At 43.6% G+C, this 24624-nt stretch overlaps 1 protein-coding gene across 1 annotated transcript; it reads left to right on the top strand.

Moving 5' to 3' along the window:
* The first annotated feature begins 11624 nt into the window (after nt 1-11624).
* On the top strand, nt 11625-15811 carry LOC124298139 (uncharacterized). Its single transcript, XM_046749785.1, has 3 exons — nt 11625-11656; nt 11736-11872; nt 14359-15811. The coding sequence occupies exon 3, from the start codon at nt 14493-14495 to the stop codon at nt 15207-15209; it is 717 nt and encodes a 238-aa protein (XP_046605741.1). The 5' UTR covers nt 11625-11656; nt 11736-11872; nt 14359-14492; the 3' UTR covers nt 15210-15811.
* Nucleotides 15812-24624: the final 8813 nt, after the last annotated feature.

Here is a 24624-nt window from a genome sequence, read left to right as displayed (position 1 = left end):
TTAACATTTGGCCGTGATTTTTTACAGAACCGATTCGCCCCGTAATAATGGACCCTGTTGAATTACCCTCCTTACGGTATTGTAATAAAAGTGTCTCTTCAGGGTACGGGAAGAGCTTAATTACCGGGGATAAAGAAATAAAGTAGATCTGCAAGGGAATCGGCTTAGATCTCCACCCCTCAATTCCTTCTCTCGGCTCGCTTCCATCCCGTCATTCCTTAGGGAGAGACACATGCATCTGTTCGAGGATTACTCCTCTTCCTTCGCCCCGCAACTCGCAGGACGTACCGCGCTGTCGCGAATAAAGTATTCGCGCGACAGAGAAATTTCTCGAAAAATATCGCGCCCACCGACGGTTGCCTAAATAATTTTGCAAGAAAACTCTCATTTGCAAAATAAGTCAACAGTCCTCGGTGGTTGCAGAGGAAATCAGTCATAGAAACATCGAGTAAATATACATTGAATAAAAAATGTTACCCATGGCACAACTTTTCACGGTAAAAACATATTTTTGGCATAATAATTTTTAACGAAAGATTTTTATTCATGGAAACTGGGTCGATTCAGCGAACACTTGACATTGTAAAGAAGGTGAAGAACCAGTTTCGCGTCTCACGATGCAACCTGATGAAATGACGACGGACTTGACAAGCCATTCTATCTATGCCAACGTAACGATCGAGGGTAATAAACGCAGCCAACCGTACAACGTTTCCGAAACTAAGTCGTCGTATTATATCCGATCGAGGAGTAACACTTGGCTTCGAATCGAAGTACAAAGAGAGATTCGAATGGGATAGAATTCTTTAAAAAGTCCCCATCCCTGAGCCGGCGTACGATTTCCATTGTCCCGGTTCTGGCATTCATACCGTCGCGTACAATAAACGAAGTGACTGACTTGACTTGCGAGGGGAAAACGGGCCCGGAAGTCGATGAAGAAACAATGGAAGAGGTTCACCTCGAGGACGACCAATTCATGGCTAACTCTCATAGTCGCGTATATATCAAGGGGCGAGCTTTGAGATCGTTTTATCCCCCGTATTTCCAGGCCTCGATTAGCTGCCAGTCGCACGAGATTTGCTCGGGTATTTTTTTTTTTTTTTTTTTCCAATTTGGTTCAACCCATGAAATTACAGACAAAACTTTTCTCGCCGTGCCGTGTACAGCACGATTTGTAAAACATTCCGCCAGCTATAAAGCTCCTCCGAAGCTGATCAGGTGACGAATTAATTACCTGGACTGTAGCTACGAGGCAAAGAGATTGCGTGAAAACCTGTAGGATAAGTAGGAAGGACGACTGCCTGCAGTCTGAGTTATTCAGTTTACATATGTTAAGTTTGAGCACAGAGCCTGCTGCGTTTATCCCATGGAAGAAATGGGGTACCGTGTATTCAACGACAATTTACTGGGATGGTTGAAGTAATTTTACCCACTTTTATTTTTTCATCGTCATAATCACACGACGTTTATTGTCAACTTTCGTTGCTGCATACTTGAGGTAAGAAATAGAAAATGAAGTCTAAAATGTGCGATGTTTCGTCTCTCTCTGGACGAATCGAAGGGGAAATGGGGCAAAGAGGAGGGTGAGCGGCGACGCGTCGAAGAAAGAAAGGAAAAGCCACGTTGGCCGTAAATATTCCTTGATCCCGTGCCGTTGAGTCGGACCGACGTGGTCGAAGTAAGAGTTCGAGGGGAGAAGTATAGAAGTACAAGGTTATATAGCTCCAGGGATAAACTGAGGACTGCGTGACCCGCAAGTTGACCAGCAGAGCCCTGGTGGATCCCCGCTAAAGTGGATAAGTTGAGTGGGTGGTGAATCGGACCGCGCGAGTTATCGCCGAGTGCCGGTCCGAGGGGTGGCTAAGTGTCAGGTGATTCACGAACGGATTTAGAACGGAGTCGCGAGGAATGGCAGCCACGATTTCGGTAACCCGAGGAGAAGCGGAAAGGTTCCGAAGAAGAGGTTTACTGGGTGAGAAGGGCGAGAGATTCGTCTCGATGTTACACCGTTTCGACGATCTCTCGTTATACGTGAAAACGTCGGGTCATTCGACGTGTTTAAGCATCCCCCAAACCGAAAATAGGGCCGACCGGGGGAATATAAAGCAATAAATTATCGCCGCGCACTCAACCCGCTATACGTCTACATCTAGTGCGTTACGTCACAATGATGGATGCTTTTAAAACCATATTCCTGTTTCTTGGGTACCCACCTCCAGACGGTGGTGAAAAATAAGTTGAGATAAAAAGGAACGAGCTGGAGAGAGAGAGAGAGAGAGAGAGAGTGAAAGAATAAAAAAATAAAATAAAACAAAAAAATAATGGTTTTCATTAATATCGCAGCGGTTAATTATCTCGCCTCGTAATATATTAATTGGAATTTAATTCAGATACCGATCGAGTCGATTAAGATGTTATGCGTCCAGTTTATGCGTATTATGCATTCGTCTTGCTGCAACATATATCTTTCGCACTCCAGTTTTACATCACCTTTATACGCTCAACGATAATGCAAACAACCAAGCCATTATAGGCTGCGTGGTGCCAAGGATCGAGTTCCGACATTCCTACCACACCGGTTTTACGCGTCTTTCGTCCGCGCCGTGCATCGTGTTGAAAAGGCCCTAATCAACGGGCAAGTCTTACCCTCTGTAGCGGTGAGCTTGAGGGATCGTCAAAGTCGTCGGTTTCGCGTGTGCGACGACGAGCGACGCCGTCAATAATTCTTCCTCCACCCACATCCGAGGGTGTGGTCATCGCACGCCGCGGTCAGAGGTGCCGCACCATTATATCGCTTGTACATACTTATAATACCCGTTGCGTTACATCCACCTTCGAGATTTTCCACATAAGTGGTGGAATATTCAACGAGGGATTAAAATCTGTCCTTGGAGCGGAGGTGTGGCGTGTAAATAGGAGTATATGCAGCCGATATTATCGCATATCAATCAAACGGGGCTGCAGCAGCGGCCGGCTCGTGCGGATCGCCGTTGTAAAGCGATACGTATGGATTACACGCCAATCTCACACCTGTTATCGAATCAGCATACGACCAGCCGTACAACGCGTCACGTTCGACGCTGTCAAACGGGAAAATACCGATTCGGTTGATTTGTAATTATTCTGCGAGAAAGAGGGGAAAAAAAACAACGTAATAATAATCCATTTTGCAGCGTTACGACACGAGTTCGGCGATACGAATGATGGCTTATCGATCAATGCGACGGTGCGTTGCGATGAGGTCATTTTTCAGTCAAGTAAAAAAAAAAAAAAAAAAAAAATAGAAACGATCACCGTCGAAGTCTTCGAGGGCTGCGGGAGTCAGAATTGTCAACTTGGATCGCGGGCGAGGGTCGAAAATTGCAATAGCGTTTTGAGGAAGGGCGCGCGTCCTTCGTCGACAAGTGATGGCCGTCACGGTATGAATTTGTAATTCGAAAGCATTCAATTATTTCTGTATACGATTTTACAGGTGAAATATCTCGTCTGTCGCAACACGTCCGATGCCCTCGTTCTATTTTATTCCTCGACGCGCTTAGACCCGGTCACGCGCATACCGTATATTATACCTGTGTACAAGTCGAGACGGTAAATGACCATGCCGATTTAGGCTGAGAACGTTGTATAATGTACACGGTTTTTATGAACCTTTTGTCCAAGCTGCACTTGGTTAGACTTTATTGCCCAGTCAAGCGTTTGTTCTGCATGCATGCGATTCTCACGTTATATCTTACACAACGTATATACCTTAGATTTCGTGTAAGATAACCGTCTTTGTTTTGACGTTCGATTAGAGAAAAAAAAAAAAAAAAGAAGAAGATGCGTTTCAAAATTCTTGCTACCCGTGATATGCTTCAAACACTTGTCATCGCGTTTGCGGACACACAAGTATCGATGCAATCTGTTGTTCGAAAGAAAGAGAAAAAAATTGATTTTCGTTTTACGAATCTTGAAAATCGTCGTACGGTAATATTCGTTATTGCCTTTGCTTCCGAGGAAAAAAAAAATTCCTACAGGAACGAACTCGCATTCTCTTTCGGACCGAAAACAATTTAGCCAGAAACCAAAGGCATTGACGAATATTATCGTACATACATGCTTTGGTATGCGATCGAAGCTCGTGGTCAGCTTACCACCAAATTTAAGTGAACCCCGAAGCGTTAATGTACCGAGATGTTTCGCGACCGGATCTCGGTAGTCTCGGCCCGTCTACGGCAATTACCGCTCCTCGTGTATAAAAAAGCACGAAGTGGTCGATTAATAATTAATCGGAATTGTAATTTGCGCTTACAATATCACAACAGGTATTTATGTAAAACGATGAACGAGGAGTGAAGTGGGCGACGGTGATCGAGCCCACCAGCTGCAAGAACTCTTTTACAGCTGAGCACACGGAGCAAGGTCAGAGAGGCCGAACCGTCGTCGAACGGAAAGATCTTGCACGGCCAAATCCCTCCTCGATACAGGTAATTCTCTCCGAGTTTCGGACGGACAAAGAGACAAACGAGCCCGAACAAAGTGTCCCAGTCCAAGGAAATGTGCAGGAATTGCTCGCGCAACGCGACGAGCAGCTGCAATTGCGACTCTCCGTCGTGTCTGTCACGGCCTGGTTCTCTCGGTCGCCCTAATTCCCTCTCGATTAATTACCGTAGCCTTCGACACGTCGCGAGACGCGCAGCTTCTGCATATCGCACGTATCCCGGGGTACGGCGCATCGAGTAAGGCTGCAACGGTTAGGAGACAAGAACGATGGAAATTACGGAATCGGAGTTGACGGTTTTAAGGACCTCGTCGAGGCTTAATCGACGGGTAAACGGCCCTTGCCATGGCTGTGCCAGATGCGAAGTAGCAATTGGCGAAAGGTCAATGCTGGAAACGATCTTAGAGCCGGATCGATATTCACCTCCAAATTGGATGCCGGGGTTGCCGTCTTCGTTTCGCCGTATCGTTCGAAATCTTGTAGTCGCTGACATTTCACTGGTATTTTTTCCCGAGATTTCAGCCGCAAGATTACAACTAACCTTCGCTAATTCACTCTGGACATTTCAATTCGATAAACACTTTCGATTCATTCTTGAACCGCTTGAGGAGGGCTCGAAACGCGGCGTCGTTAACAGGTTGGTTGGACGCGCCCCCTTTGCCTTTGCCTTTGCCTGCTACTTATGGGGGAGGGGGGGATGAAAATGATACAAATTTGGTGTGACAAGAATAAATAAAACGTAATGAAATAACGATAAATGAAAAACACAAATAATAAAATTTGGCGGTCAAATTGATAAGTACATAAATAAAAGCGTATAATGTGACATTGTTGTAAGATGTAAAAACCTGTCGCATACCTGTTCTTGGGAGTTCTTTTTCAAAGAAAATGAAAACACTCGGAGCAATTTGAGTTTGAGGGCTTTATTGTTTGCGATCTTAAACCGTCAAAGCTGTGCCCCTCCCCTTAATGGCAATCGATTATCAAACCGCCGTCCCGTCGGGCATGGTTGTATCGCGTAGTCGAGCAACCTGTTAATCCGCTCATCGAGGGCTCGCTACGTGATATTATCGGGAGCTCGCGATCAAATGATTTTCTTTAAACGCTTACGGACGGCGGTTAGAAGGCTATTAAATTCGGGGGCACGGGTAAAAAGTTGACCTTGCCCGAAACCGGCGGTGATACATAGATTACGAAGCCGCAAGTCGAGGCATGGAATCGAATCGCAAACTGACCCTACGCCCCCGGCCATACGATCTGCCGGTCTAATCGGACTTGAACGTTCTCCAAAGTTGAAGAATCCACGATCCACGGATAGGTATCGACGCAATAACCAATTATATCTATGCCAACGTACCGACGCACGCACGCCCTGAAGTTAGCATTGGTATTCTCACACGGTGCGCAGAAACGGTTGCATACACGGGTATGCGGTATATACCATATGTATATATACATAGAAACTCCGGAGTCGCGGCAAAATCGGAGCGTGAAAGGAAACGTGAGGTCTCACCGGCTCCTTTGTGGCAATGCGCGTGCGCAGGCCGGTCTGAAGCATGCAGCTAGAACGTGTCACTGTTCCTTACCACCGTCGCATTTACGCCCAGAGATTACAAAAAATGTTGAAATGAAATTTTCTTTCAACGACAGGCGGTCGCGAATCACGACGAGTCGTTACGCATCCTGCACGATGCTCGAGTGCTGCTTTTTACGGATGACGTGTTACTGAAAAATTCGATGGACACTTTGCAGTGTCGGGAGTTTCTCAATAGGTCGTGAACTTGAGGATACACGGGTATGTGTTACACGGCAATTTGGTGTTTTTGATATCGTTATTATTTACTTCGAGGATCAGATAACTTCTACTTTATGCTAATTCGGATTCTGAATTACTCTAGCCAAGGTTGCTAATTTATGCGTAGCGTGTGAAAAAAGTTTATTCGGACCGTTCGACGTGGCGTTTCATTACTACAACCGTGCCTACGAATGTTCGGCTCGTTGGCAAGTTTTGGGTTCAGGCTTATAGGTATCTGGACCAGATTTTGTTCTAGTTGCAAAAATTTCATATGCCAAATAACTCGTCACGAGCTTCGCACACGTCGATTACTTATGCTCATGAAAGAAAATAAGAACGTATGGATTTTACCCGTGTCACGGTTCTCGTCATTTTTCAGTATGATTTCCTGTAATAAACGTGTAGAAACTTTTTTCACTCTCCACGCGGCGAAGTTTGTTCAGAGGTATCGTAATTATAGGTGATATAACTTGAGTGCGAATGGGTAAATATTACGCGATCTCACGTCAATCGGAATCGGTGCATACCTGTTACGTATAGTTATACCTATGCAGAGAGGCTGGCTGCGGAGAGGGAGAGAAAGAGACTTGATCAAAGGCACTCTCTTTCACACCTTCGACAGCCAGGCAAGTATGCATGACATTGACTGAATAGACCAATTTACCTTGAAAATCTGAGTCTCAAACACGCGGGTCCTTGCCGGTAAATATCGTCTTAATTATAATCCGGTGTGAGACTAGCGGGCCCTTTTAGATCGGCAAAAAAATAAAATCTATTTTCATCACTTTCGTCGGTAATAATTCCCTGCTCCACGGGTTTCCTGATGACAACGCGTGATATTAATTTTCGATCGACGCGGGTGTACAGAAATAATTTCAGTTCAATACTCGGACACCTTGAACGGCGCGGAGGATATTCGAAACCGATTAAAGATCATTTTCGTACGTTCTTGCGGGTAGGTACGCGTTGTGCGAAACTCACACAATCCCAATTCTCAATTAGTCTGGAAGGTCTACCGGGAACCGGAATTAAAAAAGAAAAAAACAATGCCAGGCAAGAATCGCGGCAATGAAAATTAAAAAGCAAAATAGAAAAAGAAACTAGCGGAAAGGCTCGGCGCTGTACGAAGGGTTCGACAAACCTTCGCCCTTGTCCCTAAGCCCCCGAGCTAATCCAGCTCGGACGCAATTAAACGTTCCAGCCGGTATGAGGCGAGCGCGAACCGAACTGTGCAATACAGCATTGAGCTTGACCGTCACCGTTCGGCCGCCCGAATAACAAATCTCGAACACGTCCGTGATCATTCATTCCGTATACCGATTAGTCCATGTTTCAAAATTATGTTAAAATTTTATCGTGCTTCGGTCGAATGTTAGCGAGCATTACTCGAATGCCTCCCTATCCTAGGAGTAAATTATGTCAATGTCTTTCATAAAGGTTCTTTGAGCTGAACTTTGGCGATGCTTAATGCCTCGTTCTTATCTCTTGGTTTCGATCGTCTTCCTCTCCTCTTCGCTCGGCCTTTTTCGCCGCCAATTATACCGGCGAATTTTCTGCCAAACGGTGGTTTTGGAACATGCACCGCACGTACGCACCTATCGACCGATTGTCAGTTTCGCGGACTACAAATGTACAGGATACACATTCTCGGTCGTCCGGGTGCGCGGATGTGGGCGTGGAGGTGAGCCAAGGCCACGTGTTCTAGATAGCCTCGTTTTTTCTTCATTGTATATTATTTCTTAAACACACACACACACGCAGAGACACCCACGCATTCTCGTCACTCATCCGCTTGCGGAACCTGACGATACGACGAGTACTCGGAATCACGATTTTTTTCGATGTAATTAGGAACGATAATCAGTCTTATTCTCAATCTATACGTTCGTCTTTGTTCGTAAAAGGCAAGAGTCTCACATCTAGCAAGATGATACCGCGCCGAAGGAACCCAAACGATAAAACAATATCGTACAATGACTAAATAGTCGAAGGGTCGCGTGCGACTTCCGGCGCTGTTTTTTTTTTCCCCCTTTATTATCCACGGGTTTTACTCGTTTACAATACTCGGTTGATTGCCAGATGTGGACACTGCATAACTAACTATCAAGGCAGCTAATTATCAGTCTATCTAATAAACAACTATTTCGACATCCGACAAATTCAACAAACAAACTGATCGACAATGTCAACGTCACTGCTGTTGCGATTTAGAAAATTTACAGCCCGCTGAGAATAAATACTTCTTGCAACATGGTAACGAAATTTCTTGTCTTCAACTTGTAAATATATATTTAGATTTTACAAAAATCAACTCAACAATTAAATACCCTCACCGCACTAAAGTGTCGTGCTCGACAATACGGTGTCATTCCGTCGAGGCGTGGATAAGTTGTAGGTGTAGTAAGGCTTGAAGAAACTTGTCGATCGTTCCGACTGTTCCAGAGATCATAAATACATTTGCACGATCGATCCGCGTGGCAACGCTTCTCGTTCTACCTGCAGATGGAACACAAAAAGAAAAAAAACACATCGAATTATCATAGGTGACATCCAACGGTAGAACCGTCGACAGAAAAGTATTTCGGTTTGGTGAAGCAGCGTTTTTTCAGGACGAGGATCCCTGCCATGGACGGATTCGTTCGACACAGCCAGGTGGCATGCGACATAGCGATCGGAACTGTGCGGAATGTCTGCAAAAAGTCAGGCGGTGTATCCAAGGCCCCTTGGTTCTGTCAGCTAACAACTCGACTGTCGCTTACTATTAGCGGAGGTAATGTCGATTCAAAGTAATGCTTTATCCGTGCAACGTTACACGGATTTACGTGTGTTAAATCCACAATGCACACTCGTGGCATAATGTGTCACACGAAGGCGATCAAGACTCGATAAAACTGGCGAGCAACAATGTTGACGTACGTAGTCATCCGTGGTAATTATCGTACTACATATTTTGCCACTACGTCGCATTTCATTCCACACGTGTAATTCCAGGAAAGATGAAGCGTGATACGGAGATATTTTTCCCTGACAATTAACAGCTGATCAAAGGTCTCGAGTCAGTAGAAAAACTGATCTTGAAAGTATTGATGATAACTAATTTTGGAGGATCGTTGCAATGCAGGGGCGATGCTTAACGCATGAGGATGGTAGGAGTTTTGAAAAAATCCAGTCGTTGGAGGAGGGGTATACAAATTTGGTAATCATGTTAGGTTTCGCTCCAAAAGGCTAATGGAAAGAAGTATGCTGGCAGAGAATTCCTTCCAGATATTCCATTTATTAGTAATTACTTCTTTTCAAGGCGTACGAGCTCTTTGATCGCAAAAAAATTCTCGATCAATTTGTCAAACTGTTACCAGTACGACGTGATTGACAATTAATAAGTAGCTTCTAATACTTGCAAGGATGTTCTACGACGAGTTTCCCATTACACGTGTATCAATCGTACTTACTTTGACAAACTCGCAGAATACGATGTACCTGGTAGAACGTAGGATTGTCTGAGCTTTGGAACAATTCTTTCACCTGCAATCGTATTATAAGCAGTACAAGATAAGACCTGAGGATTGTCTCTTAATTTTAAGTGGATTCGTGCAGTAACTGATGTCAAAATAATTAACATGCCTGGACAAACTTGAGTAGCTGGGGCCGAGTTGCCACACATCACGCAACCCATGAGCTTCTTTCCGATCTTGTCCTCGACCCTGATTTTGTTCCTGAGCAATAGCAAGAAGCCGTAGCTTTTTAATTCCCAGTGATCTTCACAATCCGAAGATCGCAGATAATGCGCTGTATTTTTTCTCATCCATCCCCTATCGATGACCATCAAACCAAGACGGTAGCGCAACGTCATTTTAAATCAGTTCACACCTTCGCAGAAATGAACATGATTGACGGTGAATGAATGATTAATTTGTGCCAAGAATTTTCAACGATCTCGCCGAGTGATCGACTGGCTGTCATAATGATGTCATAAATGAAAGCAATGCAAATTTGTGATTGAGTTTAACTTTGTCAAGTAGTGTCTGATTAGCGTCTGTGTTCATGCTCGTCGAAAAGCTATAATACCTAACTCCCGAGAATCCCTAACAACGCACGTTTCCATCTTCCGATAGTGGGGTGAATTAATTAAACAGGCCCGCGATGGTTTTCTCCTCGTAAGCACAAGAGAAAAAGATTGAAGAGGAGTTTTGAAGAAAGTAGCAACGGATATCACAAATCTTGTTTAAAGCTAATGTTCATTTTATACCTAAACGTTAAGTTTTATATTCATTACATTTTTTAAAAATTAAAATTGTTTAAAAATGTGTAAATATGCGTATTTTGCATAAAAATAAAACTCGATGTATCTACTATAAAAAAAAAAAACAAAAAAAAAAAAAAAAAAAACTCGTGCTATATATTTATTCAACACAGCCTACATACCTAAAAAAAAACATTATTACTTGAGGAGGAAAAGTTATATTTTCCAGGCACGAGTTAACACTGTGTAGTTTGCGACATGGAAACCTGGATAACGATTGGCGGTGAATAAAAAACAAATAATCCCGAATACGAAAATGCGACACCCTAATTTCTGCTTTATACCAATCGTAAAGTACAAGTCTGGCTACCGAGCAACCGTCACAGAGAGTCTGTTCAGTTGTTCCGTGCTGTAAAGCGCATGCTCGATAAATCTGTAACTTTTTGCTGACAATGAGACGGAATCGGCAGGCCGTTATGTAGGCGATATACGCGCCTTTGTGTACCTCGCGATCTTTCGGAGGTGAGGAATTGCTGGTTTCTTTCATGATTATTTTTCTAATTCTCCTGTTCGGAGTGCAAAAACCGACTCCAGGTCCAGCATCCGGTTGATAGCTCCGCACACGGACGCCGCACGTGATAAAAGCTCGGCAACAATGGCCTCAGACTTTACGAGTGAGAAAATCAAGGACCTCGCGTCCTTCCACCGGCGAAAAACCGCAACTGCTGGTGTAACGAAAGTTGGAGAAATAATAGTAGAATCAATTGTCACGTGCTCTACCCGCGGCTGCAGCTGATATTTCAGGTGGCAAAAAAAAAAACGCCAATCCTGAGTAATCGAGCGTGACGCGTAGCAAGGTAAATAAACACCACTATTCCCGATACTAGCGCAGCTACTATAATACTATCAACCTGTAGCGTATCCTCTTCGTCACACTGTGCGGAATATCCGCGGTTGGCTTGCCTGCCCTTTTTGCCGGGCCTCGAAGCGATCTGGTTTTTTCCAACTCGGCTGTATAATACGCGAGGCCGGCGTAAAATTGTGCAATAGACGGAAGAAACCTGCGACGGAGAATCGACGCGATATTTTGACCACCTGATCCTCCTCGATCGAAAGCGATCATTGAAATATCTTCAGATATGTACGGTACCGCGTTCTTCCTGAGAAAAGTACGATATTATATCGACGACAATTTGTAATACCCTAATTTTCATTTGAAGCCTGTCGCGGGGTGTGAATCACGTTGAACCTGACAGAAGGAGGTGGAGGTCGCTCCTTGAATACCGGTGCCATTACCAAGCTGTTGCTGACGCGGTTTCTCTTCTACACTGTGCGCAACTGTTCTGGTTCAACACAGGCAAGTCAACTTTGAAGAGCTTGTTTACCCTGATTTACATTGCAGAGCTACGTGCTGGTTAACCGGTGTCTCAAGTCAATTTGGACAATTTATTGACTAATCGGCCAGCTCAAAATTTGACCTCAGTGAGGATGCGTGCAAATTATCGCAAAAATAACAAATAACTCGACTCAATTTGTCGCATTATGTTAGACGTTAGTGCCTACGGTGTAAAAAAAACGAGAACACTGCCAATGTCGAGTGTGTAAAAAATTCGCTTGCTTCTTGTAAATAGTGTAATTAACGTTCAAAGCGATATGGATCGAGTGGAAAAAGTTTAAGACTCTGAGCTTCTCGTGTAAATTATGGGAGACGCGATACCGGATACGATTATACTTGATATTGTCGACGATAAGATCGAGGCGTTCGTGAAAAAATCCTTGGATTTGATAAAACCTTAGATTAAATCGCCCGGAAATCGATAGAAGCGATGAAAGTACCAAGCTTCTAAGTCTGCCAGAGTGCGGAAGAGCTTGTTCGAAGATATATTTTTTTTTTTTTTAATGCATACATTTCTCAACGACGCCTGTTGCTTAATGTCGAATAACCAATAAGACACCTATGATTTCAACACCATTTTTTGTTTCTTCCTTATAATCCGAACTCGTTTTCATACTTCCTGATTTCGATCGCACGTGCTTACACGTCCATCTGAAACCAAAGAAAATTCTCTAGCTACCTCCAACAATTAACAGCACAACGATGCTTAGTCACAAATAAACAAAGATCTTTCAATGGGTGTCGCTGAAGCGCAACGATGTATTAGATTTAAAAAAACGAGCGTTATGCTAACAGGGTTTTTTACCATGCAGATACAGCACCGAACGCGCAGGCTGCCCGGTTTTATGAAGTGGAACAAACGACGTAACTTGCGTAATGCTTCGGACACTCAATTATCGATGGCAAAGCCACGGATACGATGCGGCAACGCCGCTTTTGCTCGGGCATGGATTTTTGTCCGTTATTACCCTGTATGAATTTTTCTTTCCTTGGTTTCAGGCAAAACTACTCAGGCTCTGGGCCAAGGTCCGTTAGAAAATTTTATAACCAGGCTGTGGGCTGTGTCGTTAAAAGCGATTTTACAACTCTCGGGAATCACATAAACACATGAGGTTCGATCCGCAGCGGAGAATATCGTAATTCATATTTCACCGGGCTGGTTTGATTCAAATCGAGCATTCGCATGCATACGTCTGATCTCACGTTTCTATTCGTATACACAATCTTCTCCAAACGTGATCGCGTCATGTGATCCACAGCATCCGAATATGCTTTGAACGATACGTTTTTCACACCTGACATTGACTCTTTGGACCATAGCACTTCAAGAACACTATTCGTCCGTCAGGTATGAAACGCCGCTCAACGAATTCATTCAGGGATTACCTTACCAACTCAATCGAACCACGTCCAAAGTTGTGTGTCGTCGTGCCGTTGCACGTGAGAATATGTACGAGTGCCACACACGCCATCGATTTATTGCCAAGGCAAGGATTTACTGACAACGTGGACGTCTTTCTCTGTTTCCCTACGAAGAGTCTCTCTCTTTCTCCCTCTCTCATACTTTCTTTCTCTCGTGTTTACCACGTCCATCGAAAGCACTTGAAGTAAGCTGGTGTTGCTGTTCTTAGCTCCATTTTCAGTCTCCCTTCTGTCGGTATTAAATTTTCGTCGCTTTACTCCGGAATAGTTCTCGTTTTGATTGAAATTTTTGTTCATGTACACGTTCATCAGCTTATGGTTCGTTGGAACATGTTTACCATAGTAACCGGGGCAGTTGTTGGAATTTTTTCGTTCTGTGCGATTCCCTTTGGATGCTTCATATCTCGACGATTCAAGAAAAAAGGTGAGCTCACAAAAGTGTTTGGTTACGTATCTCCTTCGATATCTGCTATTCGTCCGTTCTCAACCACTTTATTCTATCTCAAGGACACCTGCGATTCATCTTTTCACTGTCATCAAACTATCGTTGAGTTTTTGCGCATAGCGTCGAAACGTTGGTGTTCGGTTTACTATTTTTGTTTCTTCATTCTTGCAGTTACTTCTAAGACAGCCGTAAGTATCAATTCGTGAAATTTGCATAGCGATACGATTTAAGCCGCTGCGGGATCGTTGAAGCTATTAATTTTAGATGATTTGTTACACGCGCTAAAGTTGACTGGTCGCATAAACATTTATACGAAACGGTATGCTAAAATCATAAAGTGTTACGGCTGTAGTTTCGTTATGCGGGAACAAGGATAAAAAAAAACATTGATTTATTCTCAGTCGTGAAGAAATGGAACTTGAGAACATATTTAGATCAGAATTGCTTAACAATTCGTCCTCCGGATCGACCTCGCCGTGACCTCTTTCCTCCACCTCAATATTGAATTCTCTCACCTTCCCGCAATATCGATCATGACGAAAAGCCGACTGACTCTTGAACGGTGCGATTTTTGCCGCAGTGATAACCCCTGAAGAAGTTCCGAACGGTTCCGGGTCCGGAACGGAGGACTCGTCATCGGCGCGAAGGACGAACGAACGATGCTCGGATTCAGCTGTTGTCTTGAGCCCGGTAATAGTCGCGCAGCGCGCGGAGATGTCCTCGAGGTCCATGATAGAAGTGAGGGTGATATTCGGGAACGGCTCGAAGAGGCCCCCAGAGGACGAGAGTCAGGGATACGCCAGCGCCTCGGGATCTCCGAAGGCCCTGAAAGCGAGGAGTGACTCGTCCTTGCGGCATCCGGCGACCCGGCCAGCGACGAGTCGCCGGGAAAATGCTGCGAGTACTTCTCTCCCCCTGCAGTTCGAGGGCGAAACGGCAGCCGACGACACGACCAGGCTGGAGATCACGATATCCGGAGGATTAGCGGGGAACGTCGCGCGCTTCGTCGAGTTCAAAAAGGACCTCGGTACCTCGACCTCGACCTCGACCCCGAATTCCCGGCTATCCGGAGGACTTCCAGAGCCTAAGAAGCCCCAGACGAAGAGGCGAAGGCATTCCAGTTTCTGGAGACGTCCCTTCGGAAGTCGCAACGAGCAGTCGGGGGTCCTCGAAACGAGTCTCGGTGCCGAGGCTTCGAACTCGGAGTCGATTTCCGTGAACGAAATGCGCTCCAGGCGTAATTTGGAGTCACAATTGGACAGCTACGAGGCTGTTAAATCCCCGATCGAAGAAGTCCCTTCGTTCGAGGCGAAGCCTGCCGAGCCTTCGGCATCTTGTAAGGAAAATCGTAAAGGGTGTAGCAGTAAGTGGGGACTACCCGCTCGATTTTTGGAAACTCTCAGTGAAGCCACGAGCCTTGCGACTCTATAGACGCGTGAAATTTCCAATTCATCATTGATGAACCAAACGTTTGCTCAGACTCTTTTAGCGATTGACTGAATTTGGTTTTATTCTTTCTTTCTGTTTTCAACAATTTTACACGATTTGCATAGACATTTTACTACTCGTACCGGTATAACGGGGTTCATATTCTACTCGGTTTACGGCTGTGCACGTCATTTTTATTCCATTTTATTCTGACGAATGAATTGTTTTTACACTCTTAACCAGGGACCGACGTAGCCGTATGCCGAGCCTCAGCGATACATTCGTGTCGTTGTGAAATTGATAGACGTAGGTAATACAGTAGGCTCGAGCAATTGCGCGCAAATAATCAAGTCAAATCTCAGAATTCCAGCTCTTAAAGTACTTTCACGTTTTATTATTAAAGTAACTTCCTTGAGTTTAAAGCGTATGGTTAATTACTGCTGAAAGTTTCACTTAAAAATTAATTTCTCCCATTTTATGTTTTCAAGTTGTACCATCATTAAATCGAATATTCAAGTTTTATGATATTGTTCAACGGTGATCCGCAATAAAGGTAGTGTACGGAATATTCTTCAATAAAATCCTCCTCCCCGAACAATGTGAAACCGATTCTATTATACTCATTCTAGAATTAAGTTGCGAGGATCAATTTCGTAGAAGCAGTTATTTTCATCGATAAATACGATTATTGTCCGACTACTCCGATATAAATTATCAGAACTGTGATCCGCTTCGCTCTTGATTAGTGTCTCGATGTGTCTGAATACCTTCAATTGCTGTCAATGAGAAATGACATCATCCGTTAACCGCATTCATCAGTCGACATTCATCAAAATGTGAGTATGTCTTTTTTTTCATTTCAACGACGGGACCGGCAACGAGTATGAATTCAAATAGTTGATTTGCGATGCCGCTTGTTGACTTGCGAGTGATTAGCGTTCGTTACTTGCAACTGTAAACTTCTCTGCGATATTCACGCTGTTCTTCGAAAATTTCGCCACATGCACATTACCACACGTACATTAACAAGTTAGCTTACGTTTTTTTTACGTTTCATCGACTCAGTTTATCGTTGGTCGCCCGATGATATCATTATCATTATAAATATCGTAAAAAGCAAATCGTCTATTTCGCTACGTAGTTTGCAGTTGCATACGGTAAACATTTTTTTTCATCATGGAATAAACAGTGTCGCGAGAAAGGATCGGTCGCGAATGATTTTGATATCCGTGCAGTGAAATCAAGCAATTGAAATGACAAGTGAAAAAATAAGAAAAAGCCGATCGACAACACAACAGCAAATTTTGTATGATTTTTTTTTCTTCATATAATCTCGTCTAAATTCCTACCGTCTGTTTTACATTCGGTTTTTTTTCCGTATAGCACGACACGAATGTATGGAATGATCATTGAAAAAATACGAAAAACAAGAAACAAAATACGAAAAACAAAGAAAAAAAAAACATACCGAACCCAATCACCATAGATGAGCCTTATAAGGATATTGGGTGATATGAAAAAAGATTTCAGGTTTGCTTCACGTCATCGCCGCCGATAAAATAATATCTAAATCGCTGAACATACATCTAACACCGGCTCCTGTTCTTTTTTCATACCAATCAGGTTCGTACGTCAGCAGAATTTAGGTACAGTGCGTTCGGAGGTGATCAGTTTTTGCAAACTCTGTGCTGGTATAGTATCGACTATCGCAAATCTCTCTTCTCCCATTGCTGCCGGCTAACCAATCCAAAAACCTTACGGTCAATGACCAGATGGATTGTGTGGCCAGCCGGCGTGCGTCAAGCTATTACTGTCCCAATTAAAACAGGTAGTGCGTAGAGATCGTTCACCAAACCTTAACAGGCGGATGGAATGGAAAAACCGTCGTGAAGGGATTTAGTCACTCATCATGTTTCGGTAGTACGCACTCGGTGGATTCGTGAATACCACCACATAGAGGTCCGTGGTCGCGGTTTTAAATAACAACTACGTTCTTTCGCTATTCAATTAGACAATCCGTCAGAAGCACCTGTGCGATCTACGTCAATACTGTGCGGTCTGCGGAGATTCTTCTCGGAAGGTAAGACAGCCGTCGGGGATTCACCGTGTTTGCTGAGGCTCGACTTTTTTCAACACGTGGAAAGAACCTGCCTTGTCCGCGCAATGACAATTGGAACGACGTGAAGGAAAATCACTAGACAATGGCGAAAATTGTAGCTGGGAAATAACGGGAGGAGCTAAATTTATTATTCACCACCGTCGCAGGTTTTTTTTGCGTTCGTTCGAACTTGAGCTCAGTTGTGCGGCGATTGGAACATCGACCATCTAAAAGAAGCTCTTTAGATCCGTAGTTTTCTTTCCCAGCGACGCGAAGATGTTCAGTCACCGAATCGCGAGTAGCTTGCATCGCGATTTGTCAAGAGGGCCGTGGAAGTTCGAGATTTCGATACTCTGCGTGACTTTGATTGTTTATAAGGAAATAAAGTCACGCAAAGTTTCGATATCTCGGACCGAGCAGGATGTGCAGCTCGTTGTCAGTTCTCCGTCGACGTCCTGTATCAACGTTGTAACCTCGAAGTAGATTGGCTCGCGTCATCGGTGATAATTTTTCGCCGAATGACTCAATGCTGATCCGGAATTTGATTGATCGCGATATTGCAGCCGCGGCGATGCTGCCATTTGCACGTAACGTTCGTTCAGTCACGGTCGAATATCGCGACAATGTAGGAACTCGTGACGCGTACGCTGCAGCATGGCGAATTATTGCAGGTCGTTTAGCGAGTCGACCAGCTATTAAAACCATTACACAGGTGTCCGTCCGCCTACTCGGAAAAGGGCAAAGACAGCTTCCTTTGACTTTATCTCCGCAGCGATTTATAGAGCCGGAGGAATCGACCTTCGTCGGCTTCGCGTTGCCGCCGAGAAGAACAAGCGTCTGCTACAAAGGGCTGTCGGCATTGCGCACCGTTGTCCGCTCCTTATCGCTCTGCGACATCGTTGGACCGAAGATTTATCGAGGACGTAGTTTGGTACGCTCGGAACAAACGGGTGTGAGGACCAAAGGCCTCGCGGTGTTCAAGATGTTTCTTTCATGCGCAATCGAATCCTACATCTCGATTAAATTTCCGTGGCTATGGAAAATTTTTAACTCTACTTTTCTACTCCTGCGGATTCAACGTCGCTTGTACGCATGGATTGATACTTGGGAGAGAAGCGTGGAATCTTCCTACACTGTTTTTTGATTTCCGTTCTTGAAATTTCGTCTGCTTCGAAAAAGTCATTCCAGGCTTTTTATTTGCGGTTTTTAACAAGAAAGAGCGACCTTTGGTTGATATACTGAGCTCTGTTACGCTGAAGCAATTTGTTTGTTGTCGAGAAAGTATTAATTATACTCGTAATACTTCCAAGAACTTGTTAACTCCCTTCCTCTTATTTTCTCCGTATTTCTTTACCTACGTGGCTCAAATCTTACACTCGCAACACGCGTAGAGACATAGAGCGTGGACTGTGGATTTGGGCCAAAAATCCATAGGTCCGTAAAAAGGGACAGAAACGTTCGTGGTCAAGGTCCGTTTCTTTCTAACCGTAACTTTCATATCGAGTGCCCTTGGTGTGAAATTTGTTTTCGAAAATGAGTAGAAAAAAGACATTGAGCATTGTGCTAGGACAATATGTTTTTCTTACTGTATTTACCGTATCAAGTAACAGTTTCTTTCCTTTGTTCATCGTATCAATTAATTATTATTGTCAATGTGCTCGAATGCAAGAACTTAACCTCACGCTGTGACATTCCATCTACTTGTGAAACGATCTTCGAGGTTTTTCATCTCCTCGCAGTTATAAATTCTTACCTATATACAATTTAAAAACTATGGTGAAATATATGACATTGATTCTTAAATAATGATCGTCTTATACACTGGAATCTCTGCTCATATACGACTATAATCTACATGAATACGGGCAGCCGTGGGTTCGCTTGACGGTGATATATTACTGAGCCATCTACCGAAGACGAATCAAATGCTTAGAAAGAGACAGACATTGACCGCACGTGTTTCCTTCTCTCTCACTGTTCTGATCTGGCAACCATTGAAAGAAGAGAGAAACGATGAAAAACGTTGAACACGATAAAACTTTCTTAACGCTAATTTGAAACATTACCGCCAACTTGCCGCTGATCGGTTTCGCAGAGTTCGCCGGATTGCAAATTGCCGAACTCTTATGCCTGATTCTAGTAAGTTTCAATTCGCGCAAGTTTTAAACCGTCTCCGGACTAAGTCTGGACAGCTCGGCGATAACGCACATTATCGCATAGTTGCCGGTGCCGATTGACGATCGAGCGTCTGGTCGTTGGCTGCGTACGCAAAGACCAGTTTCTCTGGAATATTCAGACCATCCTGTTACGGGAAGGAGGAAAGACCCGGTGGATTCGTCACGAATTTCGCCATGGTGGACAAAGGCGGCTGCTCGACTCTCGGGGGTTTCCCTACACGATGAACGTACTCGTTGAGCGAGTTCAAGACCGAGGTCGGATTGCGGTATTTGCGAGGCGTTCGTTGTCAGTGCCCCAGAAGTGGTAACGAAACGACGCGTATTACGTACGTGACGTTAACGAGTTGGCAGACGTATCGTGCACAAGAGCCTCCCGCTTGCAGAGTGCGGCAATGCCTTGAACGAAATCGCGATTCGGTATAAACGGCGGACTTGTTTCCCGCTCGAGGCAACAATCTGGAAGAGATGCGCGTTCAAATAGCACACCCGATACACCAACCGCAAAGCTGCTTACCATATCTCGTTTTATTCCTCGCAATATCTGCGAATCGTCTACCTCATACGCGTAGCGGATTATTTTTAGATCTCGTTAACGTATCGTTGACACAGTCTTTGGAAGGCTGGATTCTCACGTCGTTTTGTCATTCGTTTTTCACAAGCTTTGTTACCTCAGACAGGCGATTCATTCATGCTCGTAGGTACCTGTACAACGTGCGCACGTAGCGCTTCCAGGCTAATCAAGTATCGATAAAGGCTTTGCAGGCTAATTTCACTTACACCGGAGTCATCGAGAGGTCACTTTTCACATTTTATCACAGGCGGCACGTTTTAACTAGGGTTTACCCTATAACTGTGACAGGATAAGCTGCGCAGTTGGCAAATAGTGGTCGGAAGTTCGTCGTGTTGCGGTTATACATCTCGCATACGTAACCCACATACGATCGTTTATTACCACGAACGACTGTAAAGGCGTATCAACAGGTGTATCGACACCGATGATTAATAGTATCGTAGTCGTCACGGAGATGGCTGTTTGACTGATTATTCATGGTATTCCACAGATATTACAAGTTGTAAAAATGCCAGCAATATCGGCGTAGGTACCAGAGCAGGCTTCATCGTCAGCTATGCCAATGATCGTGGGTCGAATGTGTGTCAGGAATTCGTGTAATTGTCCCGCGGAACAGTCCGGTGATCGATCAACACACCACTTATCATACCGTGTCGAACATGCATGTTCTAAACTCTACGACATTGCGTATAAAGAATTGCACAAGTCAAATGCAAGAACGAAACGACCTGCATCAAACGGTGAAAAGCCAACCTGCTTTTAGTAAATGCTTATTAGTAGATGAATAAAGATTAAAAACTGAGAAGACCTACCTTTCGATAAGTCGGCACGTGAGTGCGTGCTGCTATAGTCTTATACAGGGCTGTGAGAGTTGTGCAAATGGTTGAGACGAAATTAGAATAATGAAGGACACGTGATTGTTCAGAAATGAATGACCAAATATGGATTAATTTGGTAAAGGTAGAATATATTTTTCAAGCGATTGGTTAAATGTAACGAATTTGTTCAAATTATTGACAAAATAATCAACTGAAGTCAGATTGTTGTGTCGACGATTGATTGTATGAAAAGATAATATTGATAATTGTAAAGTCGACACTTGAAATATATTATTCAAATACAGTATGACTGCAGAAGGAGCATAGTTCAGGCGTTTACGTTAATTAACCTATAAAATGATCAAATTCATAAGTCAGATACTGCGTTTCTTTTGCTCTTGGTCTTAAAGACGCTTCTTCTATCAGTTAGGCCATAACTCATGTACCACAGATCCGAAAATCCGTTTGTCAAACTGACAGACGACGAGAAATATTTTTCTATGTTCAAAGACCATTTTCTATGAGCAAGAGCTGCTTGCGACTCATCGTTCCTGAGAGACTTTTGTTCCTTTCGACGAGTAGAATTTTGTTAGGACCCTCAAATTTACTAAACCTATTGGACCCTGTTTCAAGATCACGATCCATTTTGCAGGAGCATGTCTTTCAGGATCTTCATCGATCTCGACCTGGGGAATCATCTGGTAAAACTGCGACGCGTAATTTTTTTACATCCCATACATGCCTGTTTCACTTTGACTACCTGATACAACGTTCCGGCAACTACGAATAAGCAGTGCCATGCACTTCTAATTGAAAGTAAGACATACCGGTTGGTTTCAGCCGAAATGGGTTCCGAATTAACAGAAACCAATTGCAATCGGAAGACCAAACAAGATCGGTCCGTTGGTCAACTGACGCGTAAACTGCGGTGTTGATGCGTCAAAGGACTCGGCATGCTGCTGGCGAATCGAAGCGCCTTTAACGTTAACGAATCAGTGCTGACGAAACATGAGGTAGAATTGTCCGTAACGTGTCTTCTGTATAAAATATTCATAAAATTACCGTTGTCAAGTTACCGTAAAATCAGTGCCATGTGAAAGTTCTTCGTCTCGCACAACTTTGATCGACAGAGTAATGACCGTTTCGAACATTGAGAACGCTTTTGAAATCTCGATAAAAAATGTCCGGTAAACATTGTAAAAACAGCATAGTGTCTGGTGACATTGGTTCGAATATCCAGCCAGACCTGCTGCGCGATTGATTTACGACACGAGTTGTCTTTTAATTACTACAAAAGCCTTCTCGTATTAAAATGTATTATATGTATCATATGACGTGATCTCATTCCACCGTCGCGTCGATAAATATTGGACAACGGAGTGTTCGATATATGCACAATTAAAATCGTTCTCGGCGTCTTTTCCATGTATGCATAAGTTCATCCAGCAGAAGCTGGATCCCCAGAGTGTTGACAAGAAACTTGACGGTGAGGTGGACTCGAGAGTTATTAAGAGAGCGAGAGAGAGAGAGAGAGAAATCAATTATCTCGCAGGCAACGAGCACGGAACAACCTGTAATATACCTTGAGCCAATTGTTCTGGAATCTATGCACTGAGCAGGTGTAAAATCTACGGGTGTAATTCAGTTATGTGTATGCATGCTGGCTCATAACTCGAGTTATACGCGCTTGATAATCCGAACAGTGCCTTAGGGACTAATGACGAGCGGTGTAGCGACGTTATTAACATCGTCCTTGGACCTTATGGAGGACGAGAACGACGGATTCGAAAGATTTTTAATTACGGACAACAGCTGCTCTGTTTTACCGCTGGTATCGATCCACCGATCTAACCCGCAGCCTTGATTCAATCGCTAAATTAATTATCCGCCTCTGGTACGTTAGCAGCACGATAACATGTTGCCAATAAATTGATCTTGATCGTTTTCTCAATGGGTCCCGTATCGGCCCAAACTTTTACTTTCCTTATCCATTTTTCATGAAATTATACCCACGTGAGTCAGTATTCCATTTCCTGTTCACTGTTTCCTTTGCAAAGGTCGTTGAGTTTAATAAAAAGAGGAGGACGTGCCAATATTTGACACACAAATTTGTCAATTTATCGCTGCTTGTTCGAAGCCAATAATTAAATGGATTAACCGGATCGATTGATTATATGGGCGCTGTTGCAACTAAGATTTGTGCTTATTTATTATCTTACGATGTATACAAGAAAATGCTAACGCCAGGATCTTGTTACGGAAAGGTCAACGCTTATTAATGAATTTTATTAGATACGATTAATCATAAACTCCAGGTACGTAATGAAGAAGGTCGATAAATTTCGTGATCTGGGGTTGGTTTGATCCTCGATAATTATTTGATTAACATCTCGTTAGCGGTAGAATTTTTTATACCATCACCAGGATGGAGTTAAAGTCACTCGTCAGTTTCCGCGGAATTTTCTCTGTCAATGAATGGTCTTAGCACGTAGGACGTCTCGCAATAATAGTTATTGCGTTCTCTTGACAAAAAAAAGTGCGGTGGTCAGAACCTTGCAGGGATCTGCTTGAAAATGTATAACGCAAAGTACACTCAGGTGATTGATTCACTTCAGAAATAGGTATAAACTCCAGCTTATATGTTTGAGGGTGAATACGTACATCCATCGATTGTCAAAGCATGTAACATAAATCATACTAGTGAACGCGTGAGCGTAAATATTTCCAAGAAAGTTCAAATCGCTTAGTGAGTGCAAGCAAAGCCGTAGAGAAAAGTGAAAAAAAGAAAGGTACGAAAGATAGTTTTTTTTCTAATTTCAAATTCCACCCGAATCGTTCGCCTACTTTTGGTCGAGATATTCAACTTCACGTCCCGATCGAAAGTTTTAAAAGTGTTCACAAACTTTTGAACGGCACTGTATACGTCTCTGGCTAAGGAGTGAATTCGTTCTGCCGCAGATCCAAAGCAAAAAAGGCATTCGACCAAAAAATTACTCGCCTGTGCGAATAAATTGAGATCCTTTGCAAATCGCAGGCTGGCGTATCGGAGAAATGATTTGGTCAAGAATTCAACGGACTCGTAATGACAGGTTCGGCCTGTTCTTCGTCCTTGATCTCACTGAGGTGATTTATATAAGACTGATATGTATATTTCCCGGTTTTAGTTGCTTAAATATGCGCACACTTGGTTCCGGGAGTCGATCGTTGGTTAAAGTCGAGCGGTCCGGTACTTTGAGAATTTTCAATCCCATTCAAAGCCTTGGAAACTTGTTGAAAAATTCTCCTTAACCACGGTGCAAAGAAATTCGCAAAAATTGCAGCTGCGCAGCCGAAGTCCTTCCACTCGGAGATTTTATGCTGTGATATCACTATTTAGGTACAGGTTACACCTTTCACCTTGCAAATTATTTCCGATCCTTTCACCACCAAGGGGTCAACATGAATCACGGAGTGGTTATAATAAGGTGTCGTGTTTCGCGACGAAGGATTTTACCTCCAACGACTTTGCCCTGAATTACGATTGAATACTCTCATGGAATACCTGAAAATTCACTGGCAAATACATACACGGGTCACTTCGTTTCTCGTCTCGCTACTCCAATAAGCTTGTCGAATAAAAAGAAACCGCGTGGAAATATGAATGGATAATCAATCGGTGAACGGTAAAATGCAAAATGCACGAATTGCATAGTGATTTCGGAAAGCCTGTGTAATGTAATGTTTCTTTCCCCCAATGCTAAAGTGCAACGGCGTG

The sequence above is a fragment of the Neodiprion virginianus genome, chromosome 2, assembly GCF_021901495.1.
Source record: "Neodiprion virginianus isolate iyNeoVirg1 chromosome 2, iyNeoVirg1.1, whole genome shotgun sequence".
Lineage (NCBI taxonomy): Eukaryota > Metazoa > Arthropoda > Insecta > Hymenoptera > Diprionidae > Neodiprion > Neodiprion virginianus.
The sequence above is the reverse complement of the archived record's forward strand: the minus strand, read 5'-3'. Positions and strand labels throughout refer to the sequence as shown.